A 20,062-nucleotide genomic window follows, 5' to 3' on the forward strand; every position below is an offset into this window, starting at 1 on the left:
GCTTATTTGAATCTCATCCTTGACGCTAAAATGGCGCTAAATGGGAATTGTGCACTTACTCTACCGCTGCCAGTTTCAAACCCTGCCGAAGCAGGCGTTAGAATGAAAAACAACGAATAGGCTAGAGAAATCGCTGAAACACGATCCGTGGAAAAGGGATAAAGTTTTATTCGAAAGATTGGAGGCATCGTTATTTGCTCTATCGCCAATCGTTAGCGTTTGGGATAACGAAACATGGAGACAACCTTACAGACGCTTTTAGTCAGTTTCCTATACTATAGTAATTGCCTTGTACTTGTCCATCGCGCACGTGGTTGTTGCTAACCGACCCTCCTCCCCCTCAGCGATTCCGGCCATCTATACATCTTACTTGACCTGGCCTTAGGCAAATAATTTTCCCAATCTTATTACCATAAGTATTTAGAAGAATGTGCATATATTACCATTTATAGCACAAAAAGACTAATTCTTAATTGATTGAATTTTAGACAACTTCAAGGTAACAAGATCTCTTCTATACAAGCCGACACCTTTCATAAATCCACTGAGCTATTTCTTCTGTGCGTATTACACTGTAATATCGTAACTATATTTCATATGAGATGCAAACTACGACTTGTCACGGATATTTGCTTACGTACAACATAATATCCCTATTGGACTCCTGAAATCGAACAGAAGTGCATGGTTTGATAACTTGGTCACCAGTGGTTGGCTCTGATTTGATAAATCGATTGTTAATTCTACATACTGTCTTCAACAAAAAAAACGCTCAGTCATACTTGATCGCTTTCTTAACCCGCAGACGTACGGAGTATTTGGGAGGGGGGAGGGGAGTAGAGAGTTGATGCCACCACAACTTGAGATGTTTTCGGAATTCTAAAAAGAAGATTCACTCTGTAATGTTAAAGCTTTCCGTAGCTGTAAGTTTTAGAAGCATCCCTCGCCGAAACTTAGCTGTGTAGCCATAATTTTTGACATTAGGAAACTCGTAGCCGCATTAGGAAACTTTTCTTGCTCCTTTTAACGTTTCTTTTAAATGTTTTGCAATTCTTATTTATGTATATTTTGGTGTTAAGTTTTTAAGTGTTTATTTATGTGTGTTCTAGAAATTATTCACAGTTTTCGTCACTTAGCTAGTATACCTCATTAATCTACAAGTCCCACCAACAGCTAAACAAAAGTATTTGGCAAAGTACCCAGACAAAAGGAAAAGGAAAAGGAAAAGGTCTACTTCCTTCCATTTTGTGTTACAATTCAGTCACAAATCAGAGAATTTCAATACAAATTAAAGTTCGAGATAATATCGTCTTTACTTACGAAAAACGCTTTCGCTTCGGTCTGGTAAAATCTCTAAGCTGCACCTTTTGTAAAGAAGAATCAGAATCTCTCGAACACTAACTCTTCCTCTAGCACTATCTCTTCATCTGAGTTCTGGAAGCATGTCCCTTCCTGGCTTAAAAGACCATATTGCACGTTTTATTTAATACCTACAAAAGTATTTACAGCAGTGAAGGCTTCAATATCTCATTTGAAAGGGCAGAAAATTTGTTTTCAAAGAGAAACACATCTGCCTCATGAAAACTTTGAACGTCTCAAAAAAATTGAATCACAAGAAATTGGTAAAAAAAATAATATGTCACAAAATGTTGGCAAAACTAAAAAAGCGCAGAAACGCTCTATTGTACAAATCTTGAGGTCTAACAAAACATTTTTCTTGTTTGTAAAATGAAAACTACCGTGAAAACCGGATAAAAAACGACGAAATCTGGAATTAATATGTACTTATTGACTGAGTGGGAGGGCCGGACGGGAAAATATTTGGCTCGTGGTCAGGACGTACGGACCGAGCGCAGCGAGGTCCGTGCGTCCTGACCGAGAGCCAAATATTTTCCCGTCCGGCCCGACCTAACTCAGTCAATAAGCATTTTATCATATGACCACTGAATTTCTTTTTTGTTTTTATCATATGACCACTGAATTTTTTTTGTTTTTCTTTCGTGGATGCAGACGCGGCGGCCCGTTTCGCGCGCATTTTGAAAAGCCAATGGTAGCTCGTACTTTTTGGGAAGCCAGTAAAGTGCATTTGAACTGCGATGTGCGTACATAGTTTTAAAATATCAGTTAAAATTGTCAACCAAATCGCCGAGTTAAGCTCCATTCCAAGGAGATTTAAATCCGACTAAATTCCTCGTACATGATTGCAGTTAGTAGAAATTTCAAAGGAAACGTTTATGAAGAACTACAACAAAGAGTTTGCACGACGTTTCGGCTAGTCGTGCTCTGCGCTGAATGACTGATTGAACAACGTTTCTTCTGAGCCGAAATTCACAATACAATTGGTTTGAACGAGAGGATTAATTAATTTTCAACCAAGAAGGATTTTGGATGTTAAAAACAACATTAGATCATAATCTATCAACTACATAAAGACTTGGAAAGGGATTGTACTAGCAGTTCAGGATTTTGCTTCGCTTCGTTTCTCTTCGGTGCTTCAAATTGTTTTGTTTACCACGGATCGTAGATTCATGAACGTCTGCTGTTGCTGATTAGTCCTTGAATTCGTTAGTTCATCGACGATGTTGAGCTCTGCATTACAGTTGATGTTCAAATTGTGCTTAAAATGCTTCGTGAAAACAAGCGGGAAACTTTGTCATTGATCAGGTTAGTCGTAAACAGTGTACTCGAATTTTGTTTGTTGTGATTTAAAATTTACGCAGCCTGAGAAAAGAGAAATTTATGTTTACTTTGCATTTTCATTTTTTCTTCAATGTTTATTATTCGTGACTACAAACCAGGATATGTCTTTGTCCGATTATGTTGTTTTTTTTTTTGACGGCTTTTATTTCGATTTTATTGTTGTTGTCAGGAGTATTTCTTCATCATTTGCCGAGTTTAAACACGTTTTGTTTTAATTTTTGCGCCTGCAAACTACATTGCTTTCTAGTTTGTAAAGTTTCAGTTAATAAACATGTTGGACATTCTTTGCTTTTTAGAAAAATCTTAACTATCGCTCATCTGAATTCAAAGCTGTGGAAACAACTGGTTCCAATTTCGGCATCTCGCGGCAGTAGCGGGGCCGTACGCTTTTCTAGTAGGGCCGTACGGCTTTTTCCGGCCCTGCTAGAGCGAGGCGTACGGCCCTCATACGGGACTTTTTTCATATGGTTTTCCAAGGAAATTGCGCGCGGGTCCGTACGGGTCATATGATAACTACGAATTATTTTTTCAAATAGAGTTAATTATCTTGACTGACTCAATTTTCGGAAATTTTGAAATAGAGGAAGATTTCTTTTTGATTAACCATATTTTATTATTAGGCAAATATTATCTCTACACAAGAAAATCAGCAACCGAAAACTTCCTTCATTAAGTGGTTTTATTGCCCGGTTAAGGTGTCCTACATAGCTCTACATAACGAGGAGGACAAACAAACTTATTGCACACCAAAAACTTATTGCACACCATAAATAATGGGAAAAACCTATTGACCACCTTGATTGAACAATAAACTTTTTATTAAATTAAACTCAATCAATTTAGTTAAAAGGTTATATCTGTGAGGCCAGTTCATAATCTTCCCGAATTAATTTAAGTAATTAGTAGAATTAGTTTTTAGCATGCATTAATTAAAATAATGATAGTTTTACGCATTGCATTAGTAATTATTATATAGATTAGTGCGAAAATGGTGTGAGCAATTGTTGAGTGCTGTATCTTTTATTGACGTTACTATTGTTAGTTTAATTGTTAAAATAGTGTTAGAAGGAAAGTACTGTGAGTGTTTTACGTTTTTGTATTTTTTCTTTTATTGTATGTGGTGTTAAGCAATTGAATTGAAAAACATGATTTTTGGACATGTAGTTTTTTGCACATAGTTCTTTGTTTAAATCATAATTAAGTACATTTCTACATTTAATTAGCATTTCGCTTAAATTTTGAATCAATCAGAGCTTTTTTTGCTTCTCGAGAAAATTCTGAAACCCAACGAGAATTTCAAACTAATGCGTGTTGAGATATTTTCAGTTGTATTGCGTGACATAAAGTACGATGAGTGATTTGCGTTATGTAGTGTTATTAATTCATCGTGATTTCGATGAAGACAATAGAACCATCTAATCAATCATCGCTGTCAAAAATTAAGGGCGTGTCGCGCGTCAGTAATAAGAGAAAACCGACCTAGCTATTGGTCATTCTCTGATCAAGGATTAATAATAATAATAATAATAATAATAATAATAATAATAATAATAATAATAATAATAATGACGGTATTTATATAGCGCATTTCCATATGCTCAATGCGCTTTACAACACTTTGCGGGGGACTTAGACAGACTGCAATTGAGCAGTTTACAACGAATGAGGATTTATTTTTACAGATGCCCCCAATGTAATTTCAGAACAAGACCAGGCCACAACACCGGGTACTCCTACTCTTTGCAGGATTACTGAAACGTATAGTGAAATAAACCCTGAGTTAGCGAACACTAGCCTTGTACTTATTGGCATTCGCAACATGCGATCTTTCCTTTTTACCTTGGTTCCTTTAACCATTATGATGCTCCGTTTAAGCGATGTCGGCCGTTATGGCCTCACGCAAAACGTTTTCCCATATCTTATTAAGTTATCTTATTACCTTATCAAGTTATTAGGTAAGTATAAGTCATTAGCGTAAGCATCGTCCTAACGTATGTGAATCTATTGCCATCAATAGCAAAAATATCCTTAACCATTTTTTTTAGATATATGGAGAACAACAAGATAACTTTTATATCAAGCGACACATTTGGAAAATCCACCCACCTGGAATTTCTGTGCGTGTTATATACTGTAATTTTGTAAATATATTTTGAAACGAAATCGAACAGAAGTACAAGGTACAATAACACAACCGAACAGCCCTTGGGGAGGGGGGTAGGGGCTCGACGTCATCGATGATGCAGTGACCTGCTCAGGCTCTGCGCTTCCCGCTGGTGCCCCGCTAGCGAGCAGCTGTCAAATGCTGGGAAGAGAGAAGGGTGTCACTTTTGACTGCAGGGCCTAGCTAGATTCTGGCCCCTTTGAGCGTGTTTGTGTACATTTTGAATGCCTTGTGGGTGAAGTTTCCCTGTGGCGAAGGCATCCTGCAGGTGTGGCAAGTGTCACCAGGGCTCGAGACGTGACAACCTCTAACCAGGGGAGAGGAGGGGACAAGGGACTTGTAGTAGCCACGAGTGTTTTGGGTAGTGGGCGCCGGGTTCTTGGAAATGGCTCAGATAGAAATTCTTCTTCGACCGTCGCCAATCGCTGCATCGGCACATAAGACCAAAAAATCGGTGTGCTATACATCCTTTAAAATAACAAGAGCAAATGATGTCCGAGATATTTCAACAAGAACAAATGTGCGTCGAATAGGAAGGCCCTGTCGAGTTTATAGTCACGGCAAAACATCTTGCGAAGTGTTGCGTTTCTGACTTCGTTGAAGCAACAAGCAAACGACTGATCTTTTAACCGTGTTTGATCCCTGACGCGACCTATGAGGTATACAAAAAATATTTCTTTGATGACCTCTTAGCCAAACCTTGAGTTTCGTGGCGTTGTTAACAAAAATCTTTTTACAGCCGCTGCCGTCCCAGAGGCCTTCGTTTTCATGTGCCACGAGTTCACCGCTGAAAGAAGCGATAAAAGCTATGGGGACAAGAATGCGAGATTTCCGGTTCCCCATTCCGCCCCAAAGCTGCTTGTCCCTCTGAGCCGGAAAAACCGGGGTAACGAGGTACCCGGCCCTGATTGGACGCATCATTTTTCTCACACGTGACAGAAGCGATACGCGCCATTTCATTGGTTTATATCGGGTTGCGAACAAAAATTTACTTTTAGGCTTTTCAGTGGGTAAATCTCAGTATGTATATAACAAAAATAAATTATTTTTATTTATTTATCCCCTTTTTCTTTTACGTTTAGATCTCTCAATGGCAACCTTTTAGAGCATATTCCATATCAGGCCTTCTTAAATTTGTATCAGCTTGAAATAATGTAAGTATCAACCAATACAACCAATGCAACGGTTAGAGAAACACGCAAATAGCACATCCGTAAAGTACCATTAAAAACAACGCTTGAAGCTTATGCTATTTCATATAAAGACTTTTACTTGCAAAACTATAAATCAAATTGATAACGGAACACATACCTTGGTAAGCCACACAAGACCTTTAGCGTTGTTTTTAATGGTACTTTACGGATGTGTTATTAAAACAAATACACCTACACCAATATAACAGAATTAGGTAAATTGTTGAAGGGGGAACAAATTTGAAGCGATTCTTCTAACTTACAGGGAGAAAATTTGAAAAAAAATCGCCCCGACTTTTCTAATTTAAGTTAAAAACATAGTTCATCTATGTGTAACTTGTGATAGCACCTCTTTAATAGCTTCCCTTCACAAGTACTAATTCCTACCGAAACAACACCAATTTTTTAATTTTTTAGGTTTCCATTAAAGTAAATCATTTCTTTCCCGTTTTGACTTTTCGAAGTCATGCTCATAATAGTGTCCCTCAAAAGAGTTAATTGTCCTGTAATTCGTAACACAGTATGGCTTAGCCACCCATTCCAATTTCTAAAGTAAAACAAGGTTTGTTTATATTTTTCTATCTTATTATTTTTTCTCTTTGTCTATCTAGAATGCTTTCAGATAATCCTATAAAGACAATAGGACCGGAGGCATTTAAATTTGGTTCTGGTAACTTAACAATGTAAGCTATCCCAAAAGTTTGGTTTTTGGAAAGCATTCGGTATTTAAAAGTTGAACAAAAGTTAATCTTCGGACGTACAAGCAAATTCATACCCCATTGTCAGAAAAGAACGGAAATTGATACAAAATCAAGCCAGAATAATTATGGAATGTAAAACTAGTGAAAGTGTGTAATTTTGTGAAAAAAGGTAAAAATAACTTAATATGCCAAAATAAACAGCTATCTAAAAACTAGAGCATCATAAAGTAAATACTTTTAAAAAAAAAATACGAAAAGCCTCCAGGTGTGAGGATAAAATAGTAATTCAATGTTTTCCGTGGCATACCTTGAATATCCGACTCATGACTTGATATTTCGTTTTATACACACTCGACTAAAGGCTCGTCTGTTGCCTGAAAAATCAAGCCACATGTGGCATATTTTAAGGTGTGCCGCTCGAAAATATTGCATAACTTGTATGTATGTATGTATGTATGTATGTATGTATGTATGTATGTATGTATGTATGTATGTATGTATGTATGTATGTATGTATGTATGTATGTATGTATGTATGTATGTATGTATGTATGTATGTATGTATGTATGTATGCATGTATGCATGGAAGTGGTAGGTAGGTAGGTAAGTAAGTAGGTAGGTAGGTAGGTAGGTAGGTAGGTAGGTAGGTAGGTAGGTAGGAGGTAGGTAGGGGGTAGGTAAAGTAAATAGGTAGGTAGGTATGTATAGCGAGTATGTATCCCTACATTTGTTTTGTGCTATCCTTTCAAGCTGCCACGAGGTGTAGCCTGCTTTGCTCGCCTCATCGTTTACCGTCCTCCTCCAGCTGTTACTGGGACGGCCTCGGCTCCTCTTCCTCTGTGGGTTCCATCTCAGTGCCTGCTTGGTGACATTAAAGTAAGTTTCCTGAGGGTGTGCCCAATACAACCCCATATTCGCCTTCTTATCTGGATGTTGATCCTTTCCTGCTCAGTTGTTGTTCATAGGTCTTCGTTTGTTATGACCTTTGGCCAGTAGATGCCCATGATGGACCACAGGCATTTGCTGACAAAGGTCTGCAGTTTGGTGGAGTTTGCTTTTGTTACTCTCCACGTTTCAGAGCCGCAAAAAAGGACCGACTTTACATTGGTATTAAATATCCGTAGTTTTTTTTTCTGGAAATCACTTTTGATCTCCAAACAAGAGTCAAGCTGGTGAATGCAGTTCTTGCCTTTCCGATCCTCACTCGTATGTCCCAACCAGATCCACCGTCCTTGTTTCTTCCAAGGTACGTAAAGTCCTTCACCTCATCGCTTTCATCCCCATGCATCCCCATCTATTCTGTCTGCATTCCTGGTGTTAACCCTCAGCACCTTCGTCTTGGATTTGCTGATCCTATGGCCCTTCTGCATTATGATTTTTGACAGTCTTGTTAGCTTGGATTACATTCTCCTGTGATTGTGTCAGAGAAGCGCGATTTCGTCGGCGAAGTCCAGATCTTCTAGCCGGGTCATGAGTGTCCACTGAATACCATCCTGATGTTTTTCTATCGTCCTCCGCATTATCCAGTCGTTGACAAGCAGTAACAAGAAGGGCGACAGCAAGCAACCCTGCGCACTCTAGTGAGCATCTCAAACAGTTCTGAAAAAACTCCGTTGTGGATTACTTTACAGGTGCACTTCTCATAGGTCTTCTGTATAAGAGTGATGCCATAGTGGTGTAGCAGCTTTCACAACACTTTCCTATCAACGCTGTCGAATGCCTTCTCATAGTCCACAAGGGTCGCATAAACAGGAGAGTTCCACTCTAAAGACTGCTCCAAGACGATCATCAGAGTGGCAATTTGCTCTGCACATGACCTATCTTTCCTGAACCCAGCCTGTTCTTCCCTCAATCGTTTGTCCGCCCCTACTTTTAGCCTCTTTAGAATTTTCCTATTCAGTACTTTCCCGGCTGTTGACAGCAGTTTGATGCCTCTCCAGTTCTGACACTCCTTCAGATCTCTCTTCGTTAGAAGATTGATTAGGTAGCCTTCTTTCCAATCGTCTGGTATCTTGTTTGTTTCCCAGATCTTGCCAAACAGCTCATAAAGCATTTTGGTCGAGGTGTTTAGATGTGCCTTGATGGCATCTGATAGTATGCCATCGGGACCACCTGCCTTTCCGTTCTTCAGTTGTTTGATGGCTTTCTTGATCTCTGCTTCACTTGGCTTATCCTCGCTGACCTGCAAAGGTGTGTCGGCTGGTTGTATGTCAGGCATCTCGCTTTGCGGAAGTCTATTGAGTAGTTATTTGAAATGATCTGCCTATCATTTTCGATGTCATTCCTGGTCAGTGACCAACTCTCCGCTCTTGTCTCTGACAGGTCTGTCTGGGATCTTTCTATCACCTGCCAGTTTCCAAGTCATGGAAAATAGCTCTTTTGCATCGCCTCTGCCTGATGCCTCCTCTGCCTGTCGCGCGAGCTCTTCCACAAAGTTCCTTCGATCGTTTCTGATGCTACGTTTAACTTCCTTGTTGACCTCCGAGTATCTGATGCGAACTTCTGCATTCTTAGCTCGTGTTCTGCTGTGATTCAACGTCTTCTTCACCTTCTTCCCGGCTTCTATCTTCTTCAGGGTGTCTAGACTTAAGATGGTCTTATGCTGTTGGCGCTCTCTTCACAGCGCTTCCTCGCACGTCTCCTTCCATGCATTTTTCATGCCCTGCCACATTTCGTTGACTGTACTATGGCTCTCCCTTTCCTCCCGATGTTCTTGATTTTCTTAAAGGCTTGCCAACACTTGGTACTTGTTGGAGATGGTGAGTTGGAATCTGTTCTTTATCTGGTCATCCTTCAGCATCCTGATGTTGTACTTATGGCTTATCTTATCTTATCTGGAATTCGTCCTCCATCAGCTCGCACTGGAACTGATTATTTGTTTTGTCGGCGTATGTGATCGTCTTTTGAACTGACGAGGGCATTCGAAATCCCGCATGTCGTAAACAATTTCCTCGCAATCTCGTCTACAATAATTATTTCTGCCTGAGACTGTTTCTGTTCCTTTCCATCTGTTCCTTTCTTTGAGTTTAGTTAATTTGCAGAATCACTGCTAACGTGACTTTTCAAGACAAGGGTCAAGAAGGAATCGATCTATTTGACTTGTTGTCGCGACACCAGAAACTGGCCAATCAGAAGCGGTCGTTCACACGCGCTTGGTTAACATTGTAACACGATCTGACAGAAATCGGCTGCGTGTAATATTTTTGTTCAAAAGCGAAAACTTAAAATACCACGACTTCTCTGCTAAAAGAAACCACTTCAGAAGAGTTTGATTGGATTGAGGATACTCGACAAATACTGGTAACAGCACATGTTTCGTTTTGGTGACATTTAAAGTTCACCCGCTTGATCTGCTTGATCTTTTCGCTGGCGAATTCGGCGACGAACTGAAGATTCACTGAATCATCAGGAATCATCCCGTATTCTCTGGTGATTTTTCAGTTGTTCTGAACTGTCTCTACATCGGCAACAACTTTCAACTTGAAGGTTTCGTTGTTAGAAAACCAGTAGCTTTTGGATGATGATCGATAATTGCTTAATTCTTCAGAAGAATGCGTGATTGTTTGAGATGGGATTCTGAACTCAGGTGAATGTTTTGCCACGCATGTTTACGGTTCTATTAATAAATTCATTCTTTGTCAGTGATTTGTTGTTTTTCAATTACATAGTTGTGATTTAACGATATGTTGATTCGCTGCACGTGGACTGTTTTATAGCTTGAAGGAAAAATTGGGTCTTGGCTTATAGCTGAGCGATTTGGGTTTATTTTTTGTCAGTATAACTGGTTTCAAAAATAGGTCCGCAATGCGTACGTGTGCCTAGGGCGAAAGCCACTTTATTGTAAAATTGGAAGTCTCCCTCGTACCTCTAATTTGCTTTAATATGCGATTAGCTTGTGAAATAAAATATGTTAATGATTGCCCTTGTTTTACCTAAACAATCCTACAAAATTGCTCAGTAGAATTGGTGGAAGAGTATATTATATTTGTAATAAATTTTCAATAAATAGATTTTCCAATGCCTTAGGATTAGTAAATATTTGAAAAGATATATAAAGATGAAAGAGGAAGGAGAGATAGTACACTCGTCGGAGGAAAAATAAAGATTTCATAAATTTCAAAGAACAAAAAAAATAAAGTAACCAAAAAATAGCCAAAGTAAGACAAAAAAATATGTAAAAGAGGTTAAAGTCGCCCCACCCTAGTTCCACCTTTTTCAGTTCCCCGCGCTTACTCCCTAATGATGACCGCGATTGTTGGACGACACAGAGTTTGAGAGCCTCCCTCTCGACCCTCAATTCTCCAACCTTCAATAAAATCTAAAGCAAAAAAAGCGCTACCTGAAAGTAAATACACAAGAGTGGCCGCCGTAGTTATCGCTATAACTTTTCTTAAATCTTATTAATAATTTATATATGTTCCTAATCGAATTTAATTTAAGAGAAAAATAAATCATTTTTTTATAGAAGGAAGTATTAAAACCGAAAAGGAAAACTGAAAGACGTGAGATTCCGCTACACAAGCAAATTTTTGATTTTGGCTGCTCGCGGCGGCTTTTAATAACCGATTCTTCCAAAAATTCCATCAAAATTCGAACAACACACAACCATTTTGCTGTAATGTTCAGAATCCGCACAAAGTCCACGATTACGGCGGTGTCACACTTGATATTGGTTAAGAAGCCGAATAGCATCGTGAAAGCAGTGTACGTAACCATCATCCCCAACATGAGTAGGAGAGGAATTTCGCGGTGATCTTCCACGACCTTCGCCCGAATGAAATTATCCAACGAAAATACAGCACCTCGAAGAATACAGCAATACACCTCTACAAGTTTTACCAGATCGAACGAGAACGGGTCGACGTATCGCTGACGCAATGACGAAATGCTCGTTTATTGGACGATTGACATTATTGTTACACGATATCTTCCATCACAAAGTGGTTCGATACATATTGCCTAGGGGCTAGGCGGCCTAGGCCCTAGGCACAAAAACTAAAAGTCTAGGGTTTCGGCTAATAGCCGAATAAATACGGTACATGCATGCTTAACTATCAGCCGAAATATTGTATTAATGTCAGTTTTCTTGAAATAGACCAAAACTCATTTTTTCTAATGATATCATTATTTTGCCTAACCTTCAAAAAACAAAAAGGAAAAATAAAAAGAAAGAAAACAATTTGCAACCGATGGGAACTCTATCACTTGCCCTTTCGGCCTGCTCTCGATGAGCAGCTAGATGACAATGAAACTAAGTGAAGTGAACTGAATTGTGGAAAGTTAAACATCATTTGTTTTAGCAAATCTCTATTTGTCAGTTTGTTGTTTTCGATTCTTGTTTCATAATAAATTTTCCGAGTTTAGTGGCTCATAGCCACTTTGAATAGTTATCTAACTTGGGCTGGTCAAGATTAAGACTCGCTAAGCGGTTGTATGTATCGATAATACTGTGCCTCCTTTAGACCGCAAAGAGCTTTAGTCACATGAATTGGGGCTCGGAACTAGAAGTTAAGGCACATCTTTATGTGATAGAAATATTTGGCTTGAACTTTACTATGGCTGAAGACGCAGTTTTTAATGTTGGAGGATAGCAGTTTTAAATATTAAAGGCATTCAGAATGTCTTTCGGGTTATACCGTATTTATTTGATTAAGCGCCCAACCTCGAATAAGCGCCCACCTCGATTAAGCGCCCACCCTGAATGTAGGAAAAGTTAATAAGCGCCCACTTAATGAGCAAGGGTTCTGGGCGACCAATTAAAACAGGGTGTTAACGTAAAAAAGGCGCACCCTGGGAACAAGGCTGGAAAAGGGCGTCACGGAAGTGGAGTGTTTATTTTATATTCCAAGTGCAAAAGAAGTTTTGTGGTCTTGGTAGAATCATACCTGTTTTTGTGTGTGTGTATATTTTATAGGCTTTTTTCTTTTTCATTTGTTTTTTAGATTTTTACTACGAACGAAGCTAAAGGCATTGAGCTTTGACTCTTTTGTCGGCCCCTATGTTCAAGATTTGAACCTGTAACTATTCCATTTAAATGCAATCTAATTCCCATCGGAACTATGAGTATAATGAAATGTTACCAACCCAGTGTTCTTTATTTCCTTTCTTATCCTTGAACCGAAACCCATTTGAATGTTGTTTTGCTTCTTAACCTGACACCGACTATTACTATTATTATTATTATTATTATTATTATTATTATTATTATTATTATCATCATTATTATTATAATTATTTGTACTACAAGTGAAACCGGCAAAAACAATATATAATTATATATCCCATAGAAAACAGGTAAATGTGAAAATAGATTAGTGTGTATCAATCAGATCGATCTGCAGCTTACTTTCATAAGCAAATGCCTACATTGTGCGGCTCCACAAAATATCCATACTCACCCCAAGGATGGTCACTGGAAATTTCGAGGGGGATGAGGGTCTCAATAGCACAAATTTGTAAAAGAAAGTATGAAGCTAAACTGGATATCCCAGGGGGTGGGAGGGTCCAAACCAAAGAGCCATCCTTGGGGGAGGTATGGATATTTTTTGGAACCACACCCTGTGGAACCAAGCCTGTGCTGCAAAAAAACTTGACACATTAACTTAACCTGGAGTAAAATTTATGGTCTGCGATAATAATAATGTAAATTCTCTGTTATTTTGTTATTTTTACATGTTTTTATTGAAACAGAAATTTTTTGTCATGAACCTCAGAATGGTTTTAAAACTTACATGTAATTAAGTGTCAGTATTTACATTTTCTGGGATGTTCATATTATATAAAAAAGCCATAAATTTCACTAAAGTATATTCAGGTTTAAACTGGCAACATGTGGGAATTAATCATGTGACAATTTTATTACATTGACACAGTGTGTATTTTTGAGTTCATTTTGACTAACAGGAATGCCCTTGCAAAGTCGTTAAGTCACCTGTAAATAGAAACAAAACAAACAAAAAACTTTTTTTATGAAATTTCTATTTTCCAGCATGCAGACTGTAATTAAATGGCCTTTTTCAGTGTGTGAAAAAAACTGGCTGCTTTCTTCTGTTCATTTCAAAGCATTATGTCACAAAATTCTATGTTTGGTATTCTTGTAGAGCAAGTTGCCAACAAAAACTAAGCTGGAGTTTATTTAAATCAAATTTACAGCTACTACTTGGCTAATTTCAATACGAGTTAAAAAAACTTGGGTCTTGACAAAGTGCAAGCCAAAAAAGTCATGAGAGCCATTCCACTATATATAAATAGCACATTGGTTAGCCTAAAAAGCTCCCTGGTTAGCCTAAGCAGTACTCCAGTTAGCCTGAGTATAGTTAGCTAAGGTGGCTTCAGGTTATGCTATTTATTGGAGTCAGGTATTTCTTGCTTGTATGGCACTTCTGTGTCATGAAACATGCGAGCCATGCAAGCCATTCCAGTTTGCCTACATAAGATTCCAGTTAGCCTACATAGTACTCTGGCTAGCCTTAAAAGCACTTTGGTTGCCAAAGGGTACATCATGTTGCTTGCAGTTTGCTTTATATTGGGATTAGGGTTTTCTGGCTTGCTTAAGTTTAAGCAGAATGTACTTCTGGTTTAAGGCCTCACGAATTTTAACATTGCTTCCTTAAAAATGCTACTGAAGGTCATCCAACATCTGAAAATACAGGCCTTAAAAAATGTCAAACAGATTTTTTTTATAAAGTAGACAAATGTCTAGTCAAAAAGCAGATCTTAAATGCCTCAGGTAATGAATGTGTGTAGAGAGAAGGAAGGGAATTGCTAGAACTGACTGTCACATAACTATGTGTAAAACTAAGAGATCAACAACTACCTGAACTTGTTACAATCCATAGTTTAACTCGCTGAACAGTAATACAGAATGTCCTGTCAAAACATTAGGCATTCTATTAGTCCCAAAAATTACCTGTAGACCACAAAATGCAAAGGAAACGTAGATCTATGTTTACCAATACAATAAAACATCATGGGAAGAACAAATTTTAAGTTAAGAAATGGTCGCATTTATTTAACATGCCCAAAGAGGCATTCCAGAACGTTAATAGCACTGTTTACTTGAAGTCTAGATTAGCTACCAGGTTGAATGCAAGAAGTCTCGTTTAACTTAAAAAAAGTGATCACGCTGAGCTGAAATGCTTCTTCGTTTTGATCGCGTCAAGAAGGAAAAACATCGACAAAACTGTCTTCTATAACTCAAAATCACTCCATTAGATTCCCTTGTCTTGTAGCCATTGTCGCCATTTTGAAAATTCTCTTGTCATGAGCCCACAATAAGGACCACGGGGAATCCGCTGGAGACCCCCAAACTTCTCCCCAGGCTCACTCCTTTCGTCTGAAAGAAATTAAATCCATCCTCGCCAAAAGCAGTTGAAATGAGAAGAAACTGTCAACGCAATCATAAAGAGCATACACTCCTGCCTTTGGCAATTTTTCTTTTATTCCTACCGCAAGTGGTCGTTCAGTAGGAAGCCAACAAACTTTTCAGTTGTATTTTTTAGTGTCGTTCCTTTTTAGGAAAAAATAATAATGGCAATTTTTTTAAAAACCCTGTTTAAAAAGCTACAACTTGGCTTAAAAAAATCCTAAGAGAGAGATACAAGTAGAGTTTTCAAGCGAATTTAAAAATGCGGCCCGTTCTGGTCACGTGACCGATGACGTCATAACAATAAAAGTGATAAAAATGTACTTAACATATAAATATATACCAACATGTAATTTGCTGCTTCCTCACATTAAATGCAACGCCAGATACGCACTTGTACCCAGACTCCCACTTTTTGAAAATTGTACATAGCTCCCTTAATATTTACATTTTGTTCGGTACCCGGGCAGTCCGAAATGCCAATGTGCTTCAATGACAATGTGCTTCAATGTGCTTCAATGTGCCTCACACCAATGTGCTTCAAACTGCAATGATTGCTTTTTCAGTAACAAAATATCTTTGTCACAGTGAGCAAAAACGAACTTCAGGGCAATGTCACGTGCTGATGGCATCATCGCCCTACGCCTTATACAAGAAGTGGTTATTTTTAAGAGTTATTTCTTTACGACGTAGTAGTCCTGCTGGCTTCAAAATGATCAAGTTATTTGGCATTAACGATTTTTCAGCTGCAAAGGATTTTGGGAAGGTTTTTATTGTAATTATATATTGTTTTTATAATTCTTATTACAAGTGCAAACGGAAAACATTAGGTATAGGTAATCCTATGGGGTCGAGTGAAATTAAGGATTAATATCACGCGTGTTTTCAGAAGTTATACAAATTGCCAGAGTCATAATCGAGCAAATGTTGACGTTCAGAAGAGAATAACGCTGACAGTTGTAAGCAATGAAAGGTATGAAAGCCATGACAATAATAAAAAAAGCTATTTACAACTGATCAAGCGAACACGCGAGATAAACGTTAGCTTAATTTTATTCACCTGTTTCCACGTTTTGAACCTTTCCTCTACGAGCGGCTTCACATGTCAATCCTCGACATAGATAACAGCAAACGGACCCGTAGCAAGACGTTTTGTTTCTGGCAGGACTTTATGAAATGGTTGGCTCAAAATCAAATAATGTTAAAATCCAACACTCTTGCCCCCGCTTTAATCATTGGTCTAAGGCCGCAAACTCTTTCACGCACAAAACAATTCTTTTACTCTCTTGTGGCCAGGTATTTCACAATTATGGACCAGCAGAACAAAATATTTAAACCCCAAAATAGAAGAATTTCCAGGCTATTTTTCTTCTTTTGGTGCATATCGAAATCTTTTACCCCCATTAAACACAGTTTTTACTAGAAACTTTTGCAAAGGAAAAGCCATGCATGCCTGAGATTACAATTAATAAGAATACTTTTAAGTGCTAATGAACCTTTCATCTAATAAAGCTTATTAAATGCATTATATGTAAATTAGATCTTTTGTGTGAATATTGATGTTACTTCTTTTTTTCTCTCTTCCTTTTTTCCTGTAAAAAATCGTGTGATGTATTGTAACGTGATGTAAATAAAAGCTGTTAAAAAAAGTGCACCCTACGGTAACGGGCTTTACTACTTACAAACATACGAAGATCAACAATATTTTCCCTGTTGTCTTCTGAGTTCGGGACTCATTTATGGGAGGTCTGAAGCTGTTTATGAAACAGGAGCAAGTATTTAAGGAGAAAAGAAAACATTTTGTAAATCAAGGGAACACTCTGTTAGTCAACGCGATAATCTTGCTTTTGTTTGATGGCCACGCTGAAAGCTTCGTCAGGTTCAATGGCTGTCATGCAATCTAAGGCAAACGGTTTTCTTGGCTCTCGGTTAAAAGGAATACAACATGCAGCCAAAACATAAATAATTTGACAAGAAACAACAGGTTTTGTTTTTTTAAACTTGCCAAAGGCGTTTAAACTTCGAAATCCGGATAATGAGATCGACAGCAGCAAGGAAGCCGTAATTGCATAATACTGACATGGGAGTGTGAAATCGGCCGAAGCTGTAAAAACAGTGAATTGTTAAAAAAATTAAATTCGCTGGCCCAATTTCAACACTTGTCTTTAGTCATTTTCCTATGTATGGCGAGTAACTTCCCGGACCCTTGAGAAACTGAAATTAGAACCTGTCTAGTTTTGTGATTTTTAAAAATGTAGCGAAGCATGCCTTTTTTGTTTCCATGCTGATCGGGAGCGATATACAAAAAAAAGATTTCTTCTAGAATGCATTTAAATAACCGCAAATGTCACTTTGATGTAAATTTGAGTCTGTTGGGCGAGTATATCTAGAGATATTCTCTGCTTAAGGACGTTCGCCCCAAAATTTTCTACTCGATAGATTTCTTTAATTTTTTGCTACGGTCAGATAATGAGTTACTTGTGTCAGAAATGCAAAAAAAAGTTGGGGTCACCGACTTCGTTTCAGAGAAAAAGCGTGTGGAAAACTACCCTGATTTTGATTTTTGGGGTGGTCTATTCTCAAAAACGATAAATTCAATCGATGAAAAAATGTCACCGTGGTTGCTAGTCGGGATAAGGCCTCCACTCCACATAAATATTGTGGGATCGGCCAACCCCCTTTTCCCGACATTTTTCTATTCTGCCCGTATATCTCAGACACAAACTTTAAAAGCATAAGAATCGTACACCCAATAATCCCATGTTTCAACTAAAGCAGACCTGCTCTTCCGAAGAAAAAAACAAATAGGACTAAAGTCTGAAAAATTTTAAAGATTCATTTTGTTTTCCTTTTTTTCAGGGCTCTATGGAAAAGAACACCAAGAACAATAACATTTAAGTCCACTGTCGGGTAAGGCCTTCACTCCACATAAATATTGTGGAAATAGTTCCACAGTCGGGTGAGGCCTCCACTCCACAAAAATATTGTGGAGATCGGCCAACCCCCTTCTTCCGACATTTTTCTATTCTGCCCGGATATCTTTGACACAAACTCTACAAGATGTTAACGATGCATTTTGTATACCTTTGTTTCAGGGTTCTATGGAAAACAACACCAGGATTAACAATATATAACAGCTTATATACTGGCGAGTAAGTCCTCCACTACACATAGAAATTGTGGATATAATTCTATATAATTCCACAGTTGGGAAGGGCTTCCACTCCACATAAATATTGCGGAGATCAGCCAGCCCCCTTTTCCGAAATTTTTGTCTGTTCTGCCCGGGTATCTCAGACACAAACACTAAAGCATAAGAATCGTACACCCAACAACTCCCATTTTCCAACTAAAGCAGACCTGCTCATCTGAAGAAAAAAAAAGACAGGACTATAAAAGTCTAAAAATTGTTTAAGATGCATTTTGTATTCCTTTGTTTCAGGAGTCCATTTCTATGGGTAATGGCACCAAGGACAATAACATATAATTCCACTGGCCAGTATAAAATATATATGTCAGTATATCTAAAATACCTAAATGATCTATTTTATGATTAAATGTGGTTTGTATCTGGGGATTAAACTTCTAGTAAAAGTAAATAGGAAAGAATAAATGCAATATATAGATTTCTTTAATCTTTCAAATATTATTAATATCTAATTAGTTAAGTAATTCTGCCTACTGGCTGCTATTTGATTGAGGGTGTAACGCTGACCAGCGGTTCTGGTAGCATACATTGCATTCCGTTTCATGACTAGGCAAATTCTAAGTGTTAGTGTTAGTGCTGTTCAGTGTTCTAAGTGACCACAGTGTCCAAACGTCCTTGAACCAATAACACTAGACTTAATGTACAGTACCAACAGAAGTGTCCAAGTGTCCTTTTGTCACATAATACGAATCACAACCTTCAAGATACAGCGGAGTGGAGAATGTAATTAGGACTGCGAAGTATTGTATACACGTTTGTGAATTATGCTCAGAGTCAAGTCTTTCAGGACGTCGAACAACACGACCACTTGGGGTTGCTTACGTCTCACTTGAACAGGTAGTCCAATCCAGGGCGAGAGGGAGGTCTTGGTTCAGGTTTGTCTTGTTGGCTTGAGAGATTCGGTTCGGTTTTAACAGGTTTTGTGGGCGGGGTGGAAGAGAAGCCGTTGCCATGGTGGGATGTATTGTAACACTGCATGAATTTATTGAAGTTTATATGAGAAAGTGGTAAAACAGTATTTTCTGACGGGTAAAGATAGTCACAGCAAAAGAAAATCATCTCACGGCCAAAAATGTAATAACCAACTGACGGCAATAGGAAATCAACTTACATCATTTCGTAGTCTGGATGATGGATGACAGCCGCGGCCGGAGCCGTAAATAGGTAAACCGGACAAAAACTGCTTCAGTTGGCCTGCACAAGGAATTTAACTTCTAACAACGCAATTATTTCTGATCTTCCCGTAGACCTTTTTCTCGCGTTTCCTTTAACTCATACAGTGAACAAATCTTGCGTTAGACGCCTGGTCTTTCCCCTCCTTCAGAGTCTGCACTGCGCTCGTAGTTCACAATGCAATGTCATGCCACGTCATGCATCGATCGCGCGCGCCGAGTAAACTATCAAAACACATGAAGGGCTGGTAGCCGTTTCGTAAACCTCGATTTTAGGTTATTCTCCTAAAAGTTCGGTGATCCCACATTTTGATAGACAACTTTCTGTTATAACTCTTGACAGATTGTAAAAGCATGAAGAAAAAAATCAATGTCGGAAAATTAAAAAAAAGAACAATCAACGCGGCATTCAATTTTGCAATCCTGTGGCTGATAGGCGAGTGCAAATATGATTTCTAAATGGTATAGATCTTTTTTTTAGGAACGCTACAAGATAAATCGATTTAAATATTAGATCCACGTAAACAATATTTGCAGAAAAAAACTTCACTTCACGGA

General features: G+C 38.3%; 1 protein-coding gene across 1 annotated transcript in view; it reads left to right on the top strand.

The window, feature by feature from the left end:
* LOC144634437 (uncharacterized) overlaps nt 1-20,062 on the top strand; it is a 55,070-nt gene that overhangs the window by 20,714 nt on the left and 14,294 nt on the right. The window contains exons 6-11 of the mRNA XM_078493388.1: nt 5,947-6,018; nt 6,669-6,740; nt 12,702-12,776; nt 17,984-18,034; nt 18,220-18,276; nt 18,567-18,638. Of these exons, the coding sequence (XP_078349514.1) occupies nt 5,947-6,018; nt 6,669-6,740; nt 12,702-12,776; nt 17,984-18,034; nt 18,220-18,276; nt 18,567-18,638 (399 nt within the window). The remainder of the gene's footprint in view (nt 1-5,946; nt 6,019-6,668; nt 6,741-12,701; nt 12,777-17,983; nt 18,035-18,219; nt 18,277-18,566; nt 18,639-20,062) is intronic.

The sequence above is a fragment of the Oculina patagonica genome, chromosome 13 (genome assembly GCF_052425735.1).
Source record: "Oculina patagonica isolate OP01 chromosome 13, crgOcupat, whole genome shotgun sequence".
NCBI classification, from domain to species: Eukaryota; Metazoa; Cnidaria; class Anthozoa; order Scleractinia; family Oculinidae; genus Oculina; species Oculina patagonica.